The sequence below is a fragment of the Vespula vulgaris genome, chromosome 23 (assembly GCF_905475345.1).
Source record: "Vespula vulgaris chromosome 23, iyVesVulg1.1, whole genome shotgun sequence".
Classification (NCBI taxonomy): Eukaryota; Metazoa; Arthropoda; class Insecta; order Hymenoptera; family Vespidae; genus Vespula; species Vespula vulgaris.
In genome coordinates this window covers 674,941-689,224 of record NC_066608.1, presented here as the reverse complement: position 1 = coordinate 689,224, position 14,284 = coordinate 674,941, and the positions used below count along the sequence as shown (strand labels likewise).

Sequence of the window (14,284 nt, the reverse complement as noted above, 5' to 3'; positions counted from 1 at the left end):
TACGCGCCGAATGAAAGGACATTCGTCTGACGCGAGGATTATAAAAAAGATGTGCTTTCAATTTGTCTAATTGTAATTTCTAACATGTAATTCCTGTATTTTAATTATCGATGAAAAATAGAGGAAACGGAGAGAGAGAGAGAGAGAGAGAGAGAGAGAGAGAGAGAGAAAGAGAAAGATTATCTCAAATTCTAACACCTCTCGTTTATTTTTGTTTACTTACGATATATTTCATTTTAAGGATACTTTATTATTTTAATTTGAACGATTTTATTCTTAACGCTCTTATAAAAGTTCGGTGAAAAAGGTTCCTAGATAATTTCTGAAAATCGATTACTCTTTTTCGAGACTTTCTAGGTCGATTTTATTTCCAAATCGTTACATGTTAGCAGCCTGTACTTTTATAATCTATATTTAAATACTCATAAAATCTGTCATTTTTAAATAATCTGAAAAGGACTCAAATTAACCAACGTTTTGTCGAACGTAATCAAAAACCGGTACTGCATACAGATTGCTTTAATGACTATTAGGAATATCGAAAGTAGAACGTAGAATGTTCAATTATTTGATCACGAATTTATCTCTTGTTTTTATATTCATATACCATGGAAAGGTTACGGCGTATATATCGCTGACACAGTCGTGTGAAAATGTACAATAAAACGGAGACGCGTAGACAGAATTCGAGAGAGAGAGAGAGAGAGCGCAGTTTTTTTCTCTCTCCCTGTTATATCCAAGCTACGTTCAGATTTAGGTGCATTTCGACGTTCGCAATTTGTTCCGAGTACATTGCGCGCTTTGATGATTTTTGTTTCAAACAAGTAATTACTTTTGTATGTTTGTGAACGTTATTACATATATACATGCACGTGCTGTTGGACTTTGTTGAATTAAATTCATTGGATAGATCAAGAGTTGCAAGTAGATATTTGCTAAAGTCCGGTTTTTTGCTTTCCTTTTTTATTCTGCATTTTAAAGAGTACTTATTACATCGACTATGTTTCATTGAAATATTCCAATGACCATTGAAAAAAATGAAAATTCATTCGGAACAAAGCTTTGCCGCATTCATCCGATTCTTCGATCTCAAGTTTTAAATAGGTCATAGATACCCATACGCGTGAAAGAAAAAGAGATCGATTGTTAAATGAAATACTTGAAAACAATTTAGTCTCTTAATCGATATTGATTGTTCCACAGAGTGATTTCATTCGATTCCAATAACGTCAGCAATTCGGGAGTATTTAAGTAGTTGATAGAATCGTTAGGATTTAGTAATTATCGGAAAATTTCAACGATCGCGAGACAATGACGATAACTTGAAAATGAAGATAAATCGATGATAAATAATTTTAATCGGACTTTTAAAACGTTTTGTATAGTAAATTGACGATTAAATGAATTCAATTAGTTTAATGAATTATTCGAATAAAAAAAAAAAAATAAAAAAAAAAAGAAGAATTCATTTACGGAAAGGAAATTCAATTTCGTAAGATACTGCTCTACGTTATTTTGAACGAATAAATAATTTGAATGGAGCTTGTAAAACGTTTTGTAAAATAAATTTGCAATTAATTAAATTCAATTAATCGAATGAATTATATTAAAAAAAAGAAAAGAAAAGAAAAATTAAATTTCGAGTCTGAGGTACGAGGAATCTAATTTTGTACGATGCTTCGCGGTTTTGGATGATATATAATGGCTGCCGTTACTCATCTTAATTGAATATTTTTATCAGACACATTATCATAGTTATACGTGTAGAGGTTTATAATATATGTAATAACTTACCCAACCGCTTCCCTGTAAAATACGCTGAAGAGAGCAATTCCCACCCCCGTGCCAGCTTGCACCACCATCTCAACGAACTCTCGTCGTTTTCTAAAGTAATGGCCGAGTACCAAACCAGCGGTCTCTCTCACCAAACCGGCTCCTGTGCCCAGTACCAGGCCGTAGCTGTTGCGTTGTAAAAAAAAAACACACACACGCGCACACACGCACAATTATAACACTTTGGAGATTAAGCTTTCCGATTGTAAAATTATTTTATCGAACGACAAGCCGAAGATTGTTTCTTTCTCTTCTTTTATTCAATTTGTATTACGATTTTTTTCTTTTTTTTCTTTCAACCATCTTCCTCGTATTACGTGATTCGCGTTAAATTTCATTAAGAAAATGTCTCGGAGTTGATTAAAAACTTTCGTTATTGTAACGTTGATATCTCTAGTAAAAGCTTCTTTGAAAGATCGTTAAAAGGAATGGCGAGCTTTGTCATAGTGATTCTTCTTACTCGTAAGAAACTGAAAGATCCTAGAAGCCTTTTTATGAGTCTCAAACGGACTGTTCGCTACGTCTTACATTGTCGGACGTCTTATGAAACATCAACGTAACAAAAGAGTCTAGGAAAATACTTGTACCATAGGTACATTACTTTTTATTAGAAACATCAATATAAATTCTTATCGAATTTCTATCCTCGACGAAATATCTAAATCAATATATACCGTATTTATACACTTATCTGCGAATATATTAATTAAAACTACGTACGACGTATGTTCGATGAAACGAACGGTGCGAGAGAACGAACGTTCTGTTGGATACTGAGCGGACGGAACGATCCGAATTGTTAACAACAAAGAAATCAAAATACGTCGGTCGCAAAAGAAATGGTATTACTCACGTATCCCCACTATGTAACATTCTAGGAAAGTTAATCGTTAACAACAAAGAAATCAAAACACATCGGTCGCAAAAGAAATCGAAACAAGTCGCGTATCCCCAATACGTATTGTTCCAGGAAGGTTATCGTTAACAACAAAAATATCAAAACATTTCGATCGTAAACGAAATGAAAACATATTAGTCATATATCCCCACTACGTAATATTCCAAGAAGGTAAATACGTACCTCAAAAGTACTTGATGCATTTGAAGGGCAAAGGAAGTAAAAAGCGAAGCTAATGCCAATACAAGGCCACCGATCACAGCGGTGAGCCGCGTACTTCCACGGCGACACGCGCCGACGACCAGTGGAGCAGAACCACGGGAAACCGCAGCACTTAAAGCTCCTACCCAAGCTGGAAGAACATTGGTCCCATTGTTAGAAACACGTCTACGATTTCCTCCGGCTATCGTTATTATCAAGAAATAACGTTAACGAGCATTAAGATCATTTATACGAGCGAATTTATATAGCGAATTTCATTCGACATTTAATAACCTTTCACGAATTTTTCAGCGGATACAGGACGACCAAAAATCAGTCACTCCTTGTCGAGACTTTTTAGAGACTAATCTTTTCTTTTTTTCAGCATGTAAAATTACGAATTTAGAGAACTAGAAAGTCGTTGTCGATTTTTCGCTGCGTTTTCCATCGTTACGTCATTTACGTTGTCCTAGTAAGAATTATACGTTCTCGTCGAATTTATTTTCTTATCTCTTGGCGTAGAAAAATAACGCAACGAGCTTTATTCGTTATTATCCGAAGCGAGTCGTCGTAACATTAATCGAATACGTAGTTCCATCAGGAGAAGCTCTTCTTCTCTTCGATGGGATAGAATCGACCTCGAGGATGACGGATAATCGTGATCCTTTTCATTCGGTATTATCACGTTTCTAAAAGCCTGTCAACTATTCCATTATCTACATTTTATAATTATTTAGACGAGAATCCTCTTAAAAGGTAGAGCTTATCGCTGCGATATGATTATAATATTGAAATTCTTTACAGCCTCGTCGAGCTTAATAGGTCGCGCAATGACGCGTTGACAAAACGATTGTTAAAACGTTACGTTTTTAAATACACGAGTCGTGGATTAACGAGAGGAGAAGGGAATAGGAAGGGAGGGGGGAGAGAGAGAAGGATAAGGTCAGAGAAGAAGTTAATTGAATCTTTTGAAGTTCAAAGTACGTTTACGCGTGCGCATATTATAACATACTCGCTGTGTATCCTTTGACCTATACGAAATAACTGTTTATCATTTGTATAGGTCATTGAATGTTAATGAGATTAAAAGAAAAAAGAAAGGTGCGTATATAAAAACCTTTTATAAAAAAATGACGGAAGAAGAGTAAAACACCGTAGATAATTCTCTCGTCGAAAGGTATGAAATTTTCAAGGAGGAAAGTCGTAGTTCGTGATATTCATAAAGGGAGGAAGAGTGGGAGGGACGGAAGAAGAAAGAAAGAAAAAAGAGAGATAGAGAGAGAGGGAAGGAAATCACGAAGGAAAGCTCGAAGAATACGCGATCAGTGTTGGGGGCCCCTTGCGTTGAATAAACACGAAAGAGGTGTAAAACCTCTGGACCGCTCTCTTCTTCTCTTTCTTAGGAAGACTTGAGAATTTTTTTTTGTTCTTTTTTTCTTTCTTTCTTTCTTTTTTTTTTTTTTTTCCTTCAACGGGAAGACCTCGCTCGATAGAGAGGAACCTTTGGCTCTCGCTCTCGTTGGAGAGTAGAGCCCTTAATAAGCTCCACGTAGCTACCGGAGGGCGAGTGCATAATGCATGCGTATACGTGTCTCGTTTTCTCTTACAAAAAGAAACTGAGAAAGAGAGAGAGAAAGAGATAAAGAGGTGGGAAGAGAAAGAGAGAGAGGGGGAGAGAGAGAAGACAAACGTATAGGATTTAGTATTTTTTCCTTTGACCAAAATCGTCGAATTCTCAAAGTCCAACGTATTATTCGCGCGAAAAAGAGCGAAAGCAAGTTCCCAGAGTCGTAAAGAAGGAGAGAGAGAGAGAGAGAGGAAGAGCCAAAGAAAGAAGGAGCACGTACTTTTCTGAGAACACAATTTTTACATTATTCATACGGTGAGGCTAAGAGAAAGGGAAAAGGACGACGGTATTTCACCTTTTTTTCTTTTTCCTTTTTTCTTTTTTTGGCCTTTCTTCTTTTTCTTTCTCTCTCTTTTTTTTTCTTTTCGTTTTTATTTCCTCTTCCGTTTATTTTTTTTCTTCTTCTTTCGTTTCTTCTTACGTTCTTGAATTTTTGCCAAAGATTCTTGCTTAAAAAAATATCTATGAAAAATATAGATCTGAAATATCGGTACGACTTTCCTTTTCGATCTCGATTCGGTCCATTTGATACGATACATTCTTTTCTGATAAGTTCCATAAGAACGATTGCCATCGGACTTCCTTTTCTTCTTCTTCTTCTTCTTCTTCATCAGTTCGATCTCCTCTTTCCTTTTCCACGACTTTTTCTTTACGGCTGTTGCGGTTTTCTAGATCGGTACATCCGTACGCGCTTCTTTTCGAGTTTCAAACTTTTATGGGACAGAACTGCTTTGAAATTCTTTAACGCGACCCTTTTTCCTTGCGCATTTTCGAAAATCGAATGTTAAAAGTTGGAATCTCTCGCATGAGACTACTATGGAATAAGAATCTAGAATAACGAGGACAGAGTTGAGTGACATACGAGATGACTTTAAAATACAAATACGAATCGCTAATTTAATCGAATTTCTAACGTTTCGTCAATCTATATTCTAACGAACGGAGAAAATCGAGGATTGTTCGATCGACGTTTTTCACTTTTTTCCCCGTTTTTTTTTCTTTTTTTTTTAAATACATCTATCCACCGACCGACCGACCGACCGACAGACTCTTCGAGAGAACGAGAGAGGAAAAAGAATAAACGAGTTATTTATTAATATTAGCTTGGTAAAGAAAAGTCGGATTGTTGTTTCGGTCGGCCGAACAAGTCGAATTTTTAATCGAGCTTGAAAGCATAAAAGTTCAATTATGGCCGACGTGGGAAAGAGAGCTTGAGGAAGGTAATATAGTAGGAGGTAGATGGCCGCCGTTCTCGGTGCGTCGATCTGAATGGAGCTCTGATTATCTCGAGTGACATAATGAGCGCTCGAGCGACTCGATTGCAGAGAGAAAGAGGGATGAGAGAGGGAGGGAGGGAGGGAGGGAGGGAAAGAGAGAGAGAGAGAGAGGAAGAGAGAGAATAGAGAATATCGTAAAAAGGCATCGATTGGTGCGCAGAGTGGGATAACTTCGCTTCGCGAAATCGCGGCCGAGAGAGAGAGAGAGAGAAAGAAATAGAGATAGAGATAGAGAGAGAGAGAGAGAGAGAGAGAGAGAGAGAGAGAGAGAGAGAGAGAGAGAGAGAGAGAGAGAGAGAGAGAGAGAGATATAGAAAATTCTCCTCGGTTTTCGAGTGAAATGTGGAGCAACAGCTCCTGTCAGAGAAATCGCCCCCAGGTCGGACGTCAAAATAAAAGATAGAAAAAAAAAGAAGAAAACGGCGAATGGCCTCAGCTATCTCTCTCTATCTCCCTCTCTCTCTCTCTCTCTCTATTTCTCTCAGTGACGTATAGTATATATATATGTGTGTGTGTGTACCTCGAACGCGGAGCCTACGGTTTTCTTGCCAAACTATTGCCGTAGACGACGGTCTCCTCTCCGCAGTCTTCGTTTTTCTTTTTCCCTTCGTCTTTTCATTTTCGTTTTCGAAAATTCGTATTCGACGACGAAAAAGTCCGAAGGGCATGTTCTCTCCTGACTGGCAACGTTTTACCTCTCTCCCCCCTGCCACACACACACACACATACCATATCAGACTTTTTTCTTTTATACAGCTGCGTGCTTTTGTACGTTCCGTGATTACATTTGCTAAAAGCTTCGTGCGCATGGCTGCGCGAAGAGTTAACGGTGTAACGGTCTCTGAATCACGTTTTCGAAAGTTTTCCTATGTTCACGTTAAAACGTTTCCAAAGTTTCTTTTTTTTTGACTCTCCTCTCTCTCCTCCCCATCTCGTTACCACTCCCCTCCTCCCTCTCGAGCGAAACGAAGCGTTGAAATTTTTCTTCTATTAACGGAACGAAAAAAATGTATATATATATATGTATATATATATATAAAATAATAAAATAAAAAAGAAAGAAAATACAATCGTTCGACGAAAAGTTTACTTATCTTTTTTTTAGTGTTCAAGGATAGAATTAACTTTTTTTTTATTCCTTCCGATATTTTTTCGTGGATTTTTTTTTGTTTCAAACGTAACATCGAGTACTGTTCTCTGCTCGTGAGATTCCTTGTCTCGTTGCGTCGGAAGGACGATCGATAAAAGAGAATAAGAAGAACGTGGGAAGGTGGGGGAGGACGGCCAAGAAGATGAATATGCATTGTCCATCGCATCATGACTTAAGAGCGTGCCGCTCGAGAGACTTTAGTCGACGTCTATAGGTGGGCTTCAACAGGTAGCGGAACAAGCAGGGGAAACGATCGAACGCGAATAATTTAAAGGCTCTAGGACGTTTTTAACGTCTCTGCTAACACACTCTGAAATACGTCCGATAGACTAAACGTCGACGTTGAATCTTGCCATCTTGTCGAATTCGAAACGTTCTTTCTTGTCTCGCGATTCAGCGTCGCAGTTTTTAGACAAACCCTTCGATAGAAAATTGATCGAGATAAACTTTAAAGCACCTTTTTGATCGACTCTAACGAGCGATTCCGACTCGATTGTTATTATTATTATTATTTTTAGAATCGTCAGGAAGCGAGATGAAATTTGATGTAAAAAATAAAAAAAAAAGAAAAATAGAATTCGCGTGGGCGGCTTTGTAAATGCTTTTCCCATGTCCGCGTACATACATCAGCGTATCTATATTAAATTTAATGCCAAACTTTTTTACGCCCCGTGAATATTCATCCGACCAGGTTATATTCGTCCCGCACATGGTGCACACGGACACGTCGGCAACCGTATCCCAGAAAGCTTTCGAAGCGGAACGAGATTTACTGCTTTGCAAGTTCTTCGTTAGCCTCCTCTACTTTCGGATTACACTTTGGCCCTTTGCTTCTTTCCTCCTACGACTTTTACTACTCGAAAGGATTTATTTGGAAATATACGAAATCTCGATTAAAATGAAACATTTGCTTGCTTACGGATTACCTACTGCAATGTTATGGCAATCCGATCGAGATATCTCTCGATATAATCGATACAATTTTTCACGAATTAAGAACTCTAAGCGAACGTAGCGCGTCTCTCATTACGGTAGATATGTCTCCATAGTGTAACATCCGATACTTTGTTGTATTACGTTAAATATTGATTTCTTATTTAAGTCACATCGAATCGATATAGAATGTCAGGGGGAAAGAAAAAGAGAGATTTAGTTACCATCAAATATGCTACGTTCGTCCAAAGTTCCTAATTCCTCGAGAATTTTCGTCGATCGATTGTATTCATCGATCTTCGGTAAAGAGAGAGAGAGAGCTTTTAACTAAAATCATTCTTGGTAAGGAAACGATTAATATTATTATCCGTCGTTATCGTTTAATTGAATCATTCTAGAAATATTTCAAAGGATAGGTGAAAATGATTTCGTGGCTGTAGGATAGGGATTATTCGAGTTATCGAAACAGTCGGTAAGGATTTTCGTGCCAGTGTGTAATCCCAAAGGACAGAATTAATTCGTCGACTTATCGAAGTCGAAACTAGCGCGCCCTGCTATAGGATTTCCTTCCTAAGCGAGTCACTTTATAAAGGTGCCATAGCGTTTGGAACGTCGTTAGAGAAAATAACGATGGTGTGTTTTCGATTAAATCTTCTTTCCAAAACCGGATTACCATTCGAATAAAACCCACACTTCGTTATTAACTTTTTTTCTCGCGAGAGGCGATCGACCTCGCGTATTCTTTGAAATTTTTTGAATCGTCATTCCCCTACTCCCTTTTCCTTTCTTCTTCATTCTTCATCGTCTAATATTTTCCATTTCTTTCCATGCCACTAACTAACAGTTCTCACGTAGAGAACACAAAGTACGAGATCGATGGATTATACTAATTTAACTCGAAGTCGACTAATTATCCGTATAGGATTGGAACGTAGATCATTTTCGCGACAGCAGTAATTAGCCATCGAACCGAAGATGCAATTCCGGGAAAGGACTAAGACGTTCGTACCGAAGGGTGAATTCTCCTCTCTCTCTCTCTCTTTCTCCGTTAGGAAACAGTTGGATATTACTCTGTCAGACGTACAAGTCGAGATGATTTTCGTAATATATCGCTCCACTAACGACGTTTCTCGTGAGACGCTTTTAGACGAGAAGTTTCGAGTTTAGTTATCGTTTTTTCTTTGCCGTTCTACAATTTCCTTTTTCACTTAACTGGTCTACGAAACACACGTATGTTTCTTCTGTTAATATCACTTTTGTTAATATTTAAAAATCTCATGCCAAAAGTAAATATCGCTCTTCTATAATCTTTTTTTCACGCATTAACGTTTCCGTATTTACTGAAAAAATTCAGAGAGCGCACTTTGATCGATTTAAAAAAGAAAGAGAAATATTTAATTAAAAAAAGGAAAAATAGAGCGAACATATACGAGCATTAATTACGATTCATTTAACGACATACGAGCGTAACGATGTACGCCAATTTGTACGTGCAATTAACTCGACATATCGAAGACCCTTCTGATCCTTGCAACCGTAATGATTCGTAGGTAGGATACAAATCGACGTTCGCGTTATGATAATTCGCACGTCGGTGCTCGTTAGTCGACGAGCTAGAATCGATTATTTGCCTTTGCGAGAGTCGTTATCGTGCTCTCTCTTTCTCTCTCTCTCTCTCTCTCTCTCTCAAAGCGTATTGTCTCTTAAAGAGAAAGAGATACAGATAGACAGACAGAGGATCGATTAACTAGAACGAAAGTTCCGTTGTCGCGGGACGTGTTTGCGGTGTAAACTTATTGACGTGGCTTTAGGTTTTGTAACATCCTGTAACGTCCATTTAACTAAGGATATCTAAACGCAAGAAACACTTGTTGCTGCTCCGATAGATAAAAATGCAATATATCAAATCGTCACGTAAAAAAGTAGGGCAATAACTCCGATAACCTTGAATATGTTTGTTCTTTTTTAGAAACATCTTACGTCGTTATACCGCACTTACTTTGCGAATATTTATTTCGAAGCTCTACGACTTTCAGCCTCGGAGACATTCCCATAAAATATTGATAAACGATCGATCAAGGATTCGTTATAAGCACTTTTTTTTTATAAACGAATTCCATCTTATCTCGTTGAAAAGAAATTCGAATCGATCTGTAACATTATTACACAAATTAATGAATAGTTGATAAACTTGTTTTTTTTTTTGATCGGAGAAATAATCTTCTCTTCGTATTGATAACTACCTCTTCTGTTATACGTGAGAATATCTTTGGAACCGAAAGTCGTAGAAACTTGAAACAAATACGCGAAGTAAGCGCAAAGTAAGCGCAGAATAATGGCGTAAGGTAAGCGCAGAATAACGATGCAAGGTAAGCTAAGAAACCATCACCTTCTTCCTACCCGTATATAATATATACTCCTTTTCGCGAAGACTCGTTATGTTTGAATATTATAACAGCGATGATAGATACGTTAAAGCGCAGAGTGGACTAAAAGTTTTTAAGCTGTCTCAAGAATCAATTACCCTCTTTCCAGACTCTTTAGGCTAATTTTTCTTCCTTTCGAAATTGTAAAACTACGATCGTAGGAACTTTCGGCTCGTCCCACGTAGACGAAAAATTTAAACAAATTCGAGATCGTGGTCGTTCGAAGAACTTTCTGCGAATATCTTGTCAAAGTTTTGAAGAACGTTCCGAGTGCCTGTTCGAGGTATTTTCGAAACTTTGATTTGCTCGAGGAGTAAGAGAAACAAAGAAAGCCGGAGAAAAGGAGAGAGTAAAACAGAAGGTTGCTCGATGAAGTACGAAGCGAGTATATTTCCCAAGTGGCACTTTTCAATCGTCTTTGATGCGAATATAGGAACTTTGCGAGAAAAGCCTCTTTTCCAAGCGTTACTCGTCCAGAGAAATATTTTGCAGGATCGAAATCAATTCGCCCGACTCTTTGCGAGCTATCGAATCGAACATTTTACACCTCGAAGCATTTTATATATTCGACGAGTAAAACAGAAAAAGCCGATAGCACGCGCGCACACAACGAAAATTTCGTCGTTTCAAGATGTACGAACGAGTGTCCTCGGTCAGCGTTCAAAAACTCTTGAAATATTACTTCAAAAGCGTCATTATGAACTAGAGTAAAGCTTCTCGTATCTCGAAGATTCATCGGGGAGTTTAGAAATATATATAACGAAAAAAAAAGAGTCCAAGTTTTTCTAGAAACGTCGAAGAATTCTATCGTCGAACCGTCAGACGAAACGACAAAGTCTTTGTTCTTGTTGCTTTCGAGAAGCAGTGGTGGTGGTGGTAGCAGTGGTAGTGATCCTTCCACGTTAACGTACACATATATTTCTTTTACAGTAAAGCTCAACCTACGCGACGTCCCTTTTACGTCTATCTTATATCCATCGTTCGTGCTTTTATTTCGCGAGAATATTTTGAAAGACACAGGGACCTTAGGCATTTCCGACTTTCCCAGTGACTTCCTCGATGGTACCTTGGTACGTCCGTGTGCGCGCGTACGTGTGTGTTTTATTATCGATAAAGGCAGCCGTTCGCGAAATATTTTACACGTTCGTCGTCGAACGGAGAAAGGAGGAAGAGAGAAAGGAAGAGGAGTCGTCTTTCGGAGATTTTCCAACGATCGGCTGCGAATGTTTCCTTGCTTGTTAACTCGAAATAAGATTTCGCATTAATCCTTTCAATCGACGAGTATACCGTCGGGTAGGTCGGTTATTTCCGCTCTTCCTAACTAACCTTTTTAAAAACAGCTTGAACGAGCAATCGATATGGTCGTACAAAAGACGGGATATCGATCGGCGCGCGTGTGTTTATAACGCATTACATAATTAACCTCTGAAGACCTTGGCCTTCTAATATTAGAAAATTATATAACATGTCTTTTTCCTGACGTCGAGATCTCTCTTATCGTTTTATTTTCCTCAGCTCTTAGAACCGGACGATTTTCTTTGATTTTCGTTTTATCCTAGGACGTCTTAACTTTGATGAAGGAAGAAACATGGCGGTAACTTTTCGGAAACTAGGTCTACCTTCGAATTTCGACCACGAATCCCCTTGAATGCGGTTGCGGTATCCGTACGTGCGGCGTACTCCCATTATCTACCGAATCGCAGGATGCGGTATATCAGAGAAAAGAAAAAAATCCCTAAAGCTTCGGCTTTTCTTACGTTACCGTTTCTCATGCTTACGTAGATACCGTAGCATTCTGCATCCGATCGTATCATGGAACAACGTTAGACGTCGGCAAGCCTTGGAGAATCACATCGAGATAAAGTTACGAGAGGTCGAGAGGATAGACTCTTCTCTATGGAAATAAAAATCCTATCGTTATTTACGATCTATACCTACATCCTGCAAATATTTCACGTTTGTCCTTTAAGTACGAAGAGTCTGCGAGAAGGAACGCGATAGGATGAGAATCGATTCGGGATACCGGACAATAACGTGATACGATTAATTAGAATAATGACGCAGCCCATCGATTAGTTCGAGCTAAATGATTCAGCCACCAACATATTTCGTAACGTTATCTGTGCGAATGCGAATCAGGGATGCTGGAACACAGCAGCTACAAAGAGAGGTGGAGAGAGAGAGAGAGAGAGAGAGATTATAGCTTATTCTCTCTCCCTCTCTCCCCCTCATTGTTGAGCGAGAGACCGATATATTCCATGGGCCAACTTTACATATAACGTCATTACTGTCTGCTATGCGAACACCGTGTATTGTCTCGACTTACTTGCCCATACTTCGCGTACAATGATGCCTAGCGACCGCATTGTCGCATTAGGCACGATGCAAAGGAACGTAGAGAGTAGAGTCAGGGAATAGAACGAGAGTTGGGGGACGGAGGGGCGACGGGGAATTTGACCATGTTTAACCGCATGATATGAACGAGAACGAATGCTCGTCAAAGGCACGGCGCGATTTCGCGATCTCTCGCTCGTTTTTGATTTTACCTCGATCAACGCGTCGAAGCGCGTTAATTCAGAAAAATTGAACGAAACGTCAAATGAATCTCAACCCATAAAGTCGGAATAAACGAATAAATCCGTTACGGCACGTAGTCGGAAGAACGAAGATATCGTTTTTCTCTTATGTTCCCAGGAGTCCTCGGGCAACGGCTCGAGAAAAGTGATATTTTTCCGTGGACGTTAGGAGCTAAAGGAAAAACAGAAGGTTTTAACGTTTCGTTGTTTTCTCGTAATCCTTAAGACCGTCGCAGAAGAACTTTTACGTGCTCGCGATTCTAAAGAAAATTTTCGACGAGCGAAGCGAATGTATAAGGGGATCGTATATTGTATTCTCGTAGAGAGAACGTAGGCCTTGACCCAAAGTTTAGAAAGGATAATTCATAGTGCTTTGCGGGTGGTGGCAAATAAATCCGTATCTTGAGGTAGAAACCGCTCGTGTGCCAGTACTGGGTGAGGAGAGAGAGAGAGAGAGACAGAGAGAGGAAGACGGAGAGAGGGACTACTGCGGTCAATGCCGGTTGCGCTCGTATATGTCATTAGATAGTGTACGACGTACTATATTGCTCCACATACAGGGATTACCTAGGACGCGGTTGGTACATACGTAGGTGTGTTCACCCAACGGTAAATACTAGTCGATGATTCGGTCTCTCCCTCAGGGGACAGCTCGTACGACAAAATTCCTAACGTTTTCGACGATCATTCGTCTTTCTTTCTCTTCCATTTAAATTTCCACGACTAATATCTTTGTCCCGTTTTCCCTTTTCCTTTCCTTTTTCTTTCTTTTTTTTTTCTATTTAATCGAGATTAGTCCCTTTTAAAGTCGACAATTCGTACTTTCCCTCTTTCGCGATCGAAAGTTGGTACTTTGTATTTGCCGTCTACTTTGATCAAAGGGAATATATAATTGGAATTAAGAAGAAAAGTTGACGTTTATTTCGAGGACCGAAGGGAAAGGGAGAGTCGAGGATTAACGTCTTCGCGGCGGAATAGACGCACGGTGAATAAATGACGTTAAAGGAGAATATTCTTGGTGGGAAAAGTTTTGATGGGAATTCTGAAGGGACGAGATGAAAGTGCGTTTGCGGACTCGTCGCCATCTTTTTTTTTCTTTCTCCGAATCGCTTAGATACATATTGCGATTTTTCTGAACTGATCTCTCTCTCTCTCTCTGTTTCTCTATCTATCTATCTATCTATCTATCTATCTATCTATCTATCTATCCGTCCGTCTCCTTCTTTCTCTCTGTTAGCGACGATCGTATTTGGAGGATTATCTCGGGGAATTTCCTGGTGGAAGATTAAACCGCGTCGAAAGTGTGCATGAAATGGATCCTCGCGGAAGGCTAGAAAATTCTTCGTTCCCTCGAGGAAGAAAA

At 39.0% G+C, this 14,284-nt stretch overlaps 1 protein-coding gene and 1 long non-coding RNA gene across 6 annotated transcripts in view; one reads left to right on the top strand and one right to left on the bottom strand.

Moving 5' to 3' along the window:
* LOC127071732 (monocarboxylate transporter 10-like) overlaps nt 1-14,284 on the bottom strand; it is an 86,843-nt gene that overhangs the window by 12,879 nt on the left and 59,680 nt on the right. For all 3 annotated transcript variants that reach the window (XM_051011321.1, XM_051011319.1, XM_051011320.1), the window contains exons 6-7: nt 2,915-3,083; nt 1,795-1,959 (exon numbers count right to left, since the gene is read on the bottom strand). In XM_051011321.1, the coding sequence (XP_050867278.1) occupies nt 1,795-1,959; nt 2,915-3,083 (334 nt within the window). The remainder of the gene's footprint in view (nt 1-1,794; nt 1,960-2,914; nt 3,084-14,284) is intronic.
* LOC127071759 (uncharacterized) overlaps nt 1-14,284 on the top strand; it is a 79,056-nt gene that overhangs the window by 13,689 nt on the left and 51,083 nt on the right. The window lies entirely within an intron of this gene.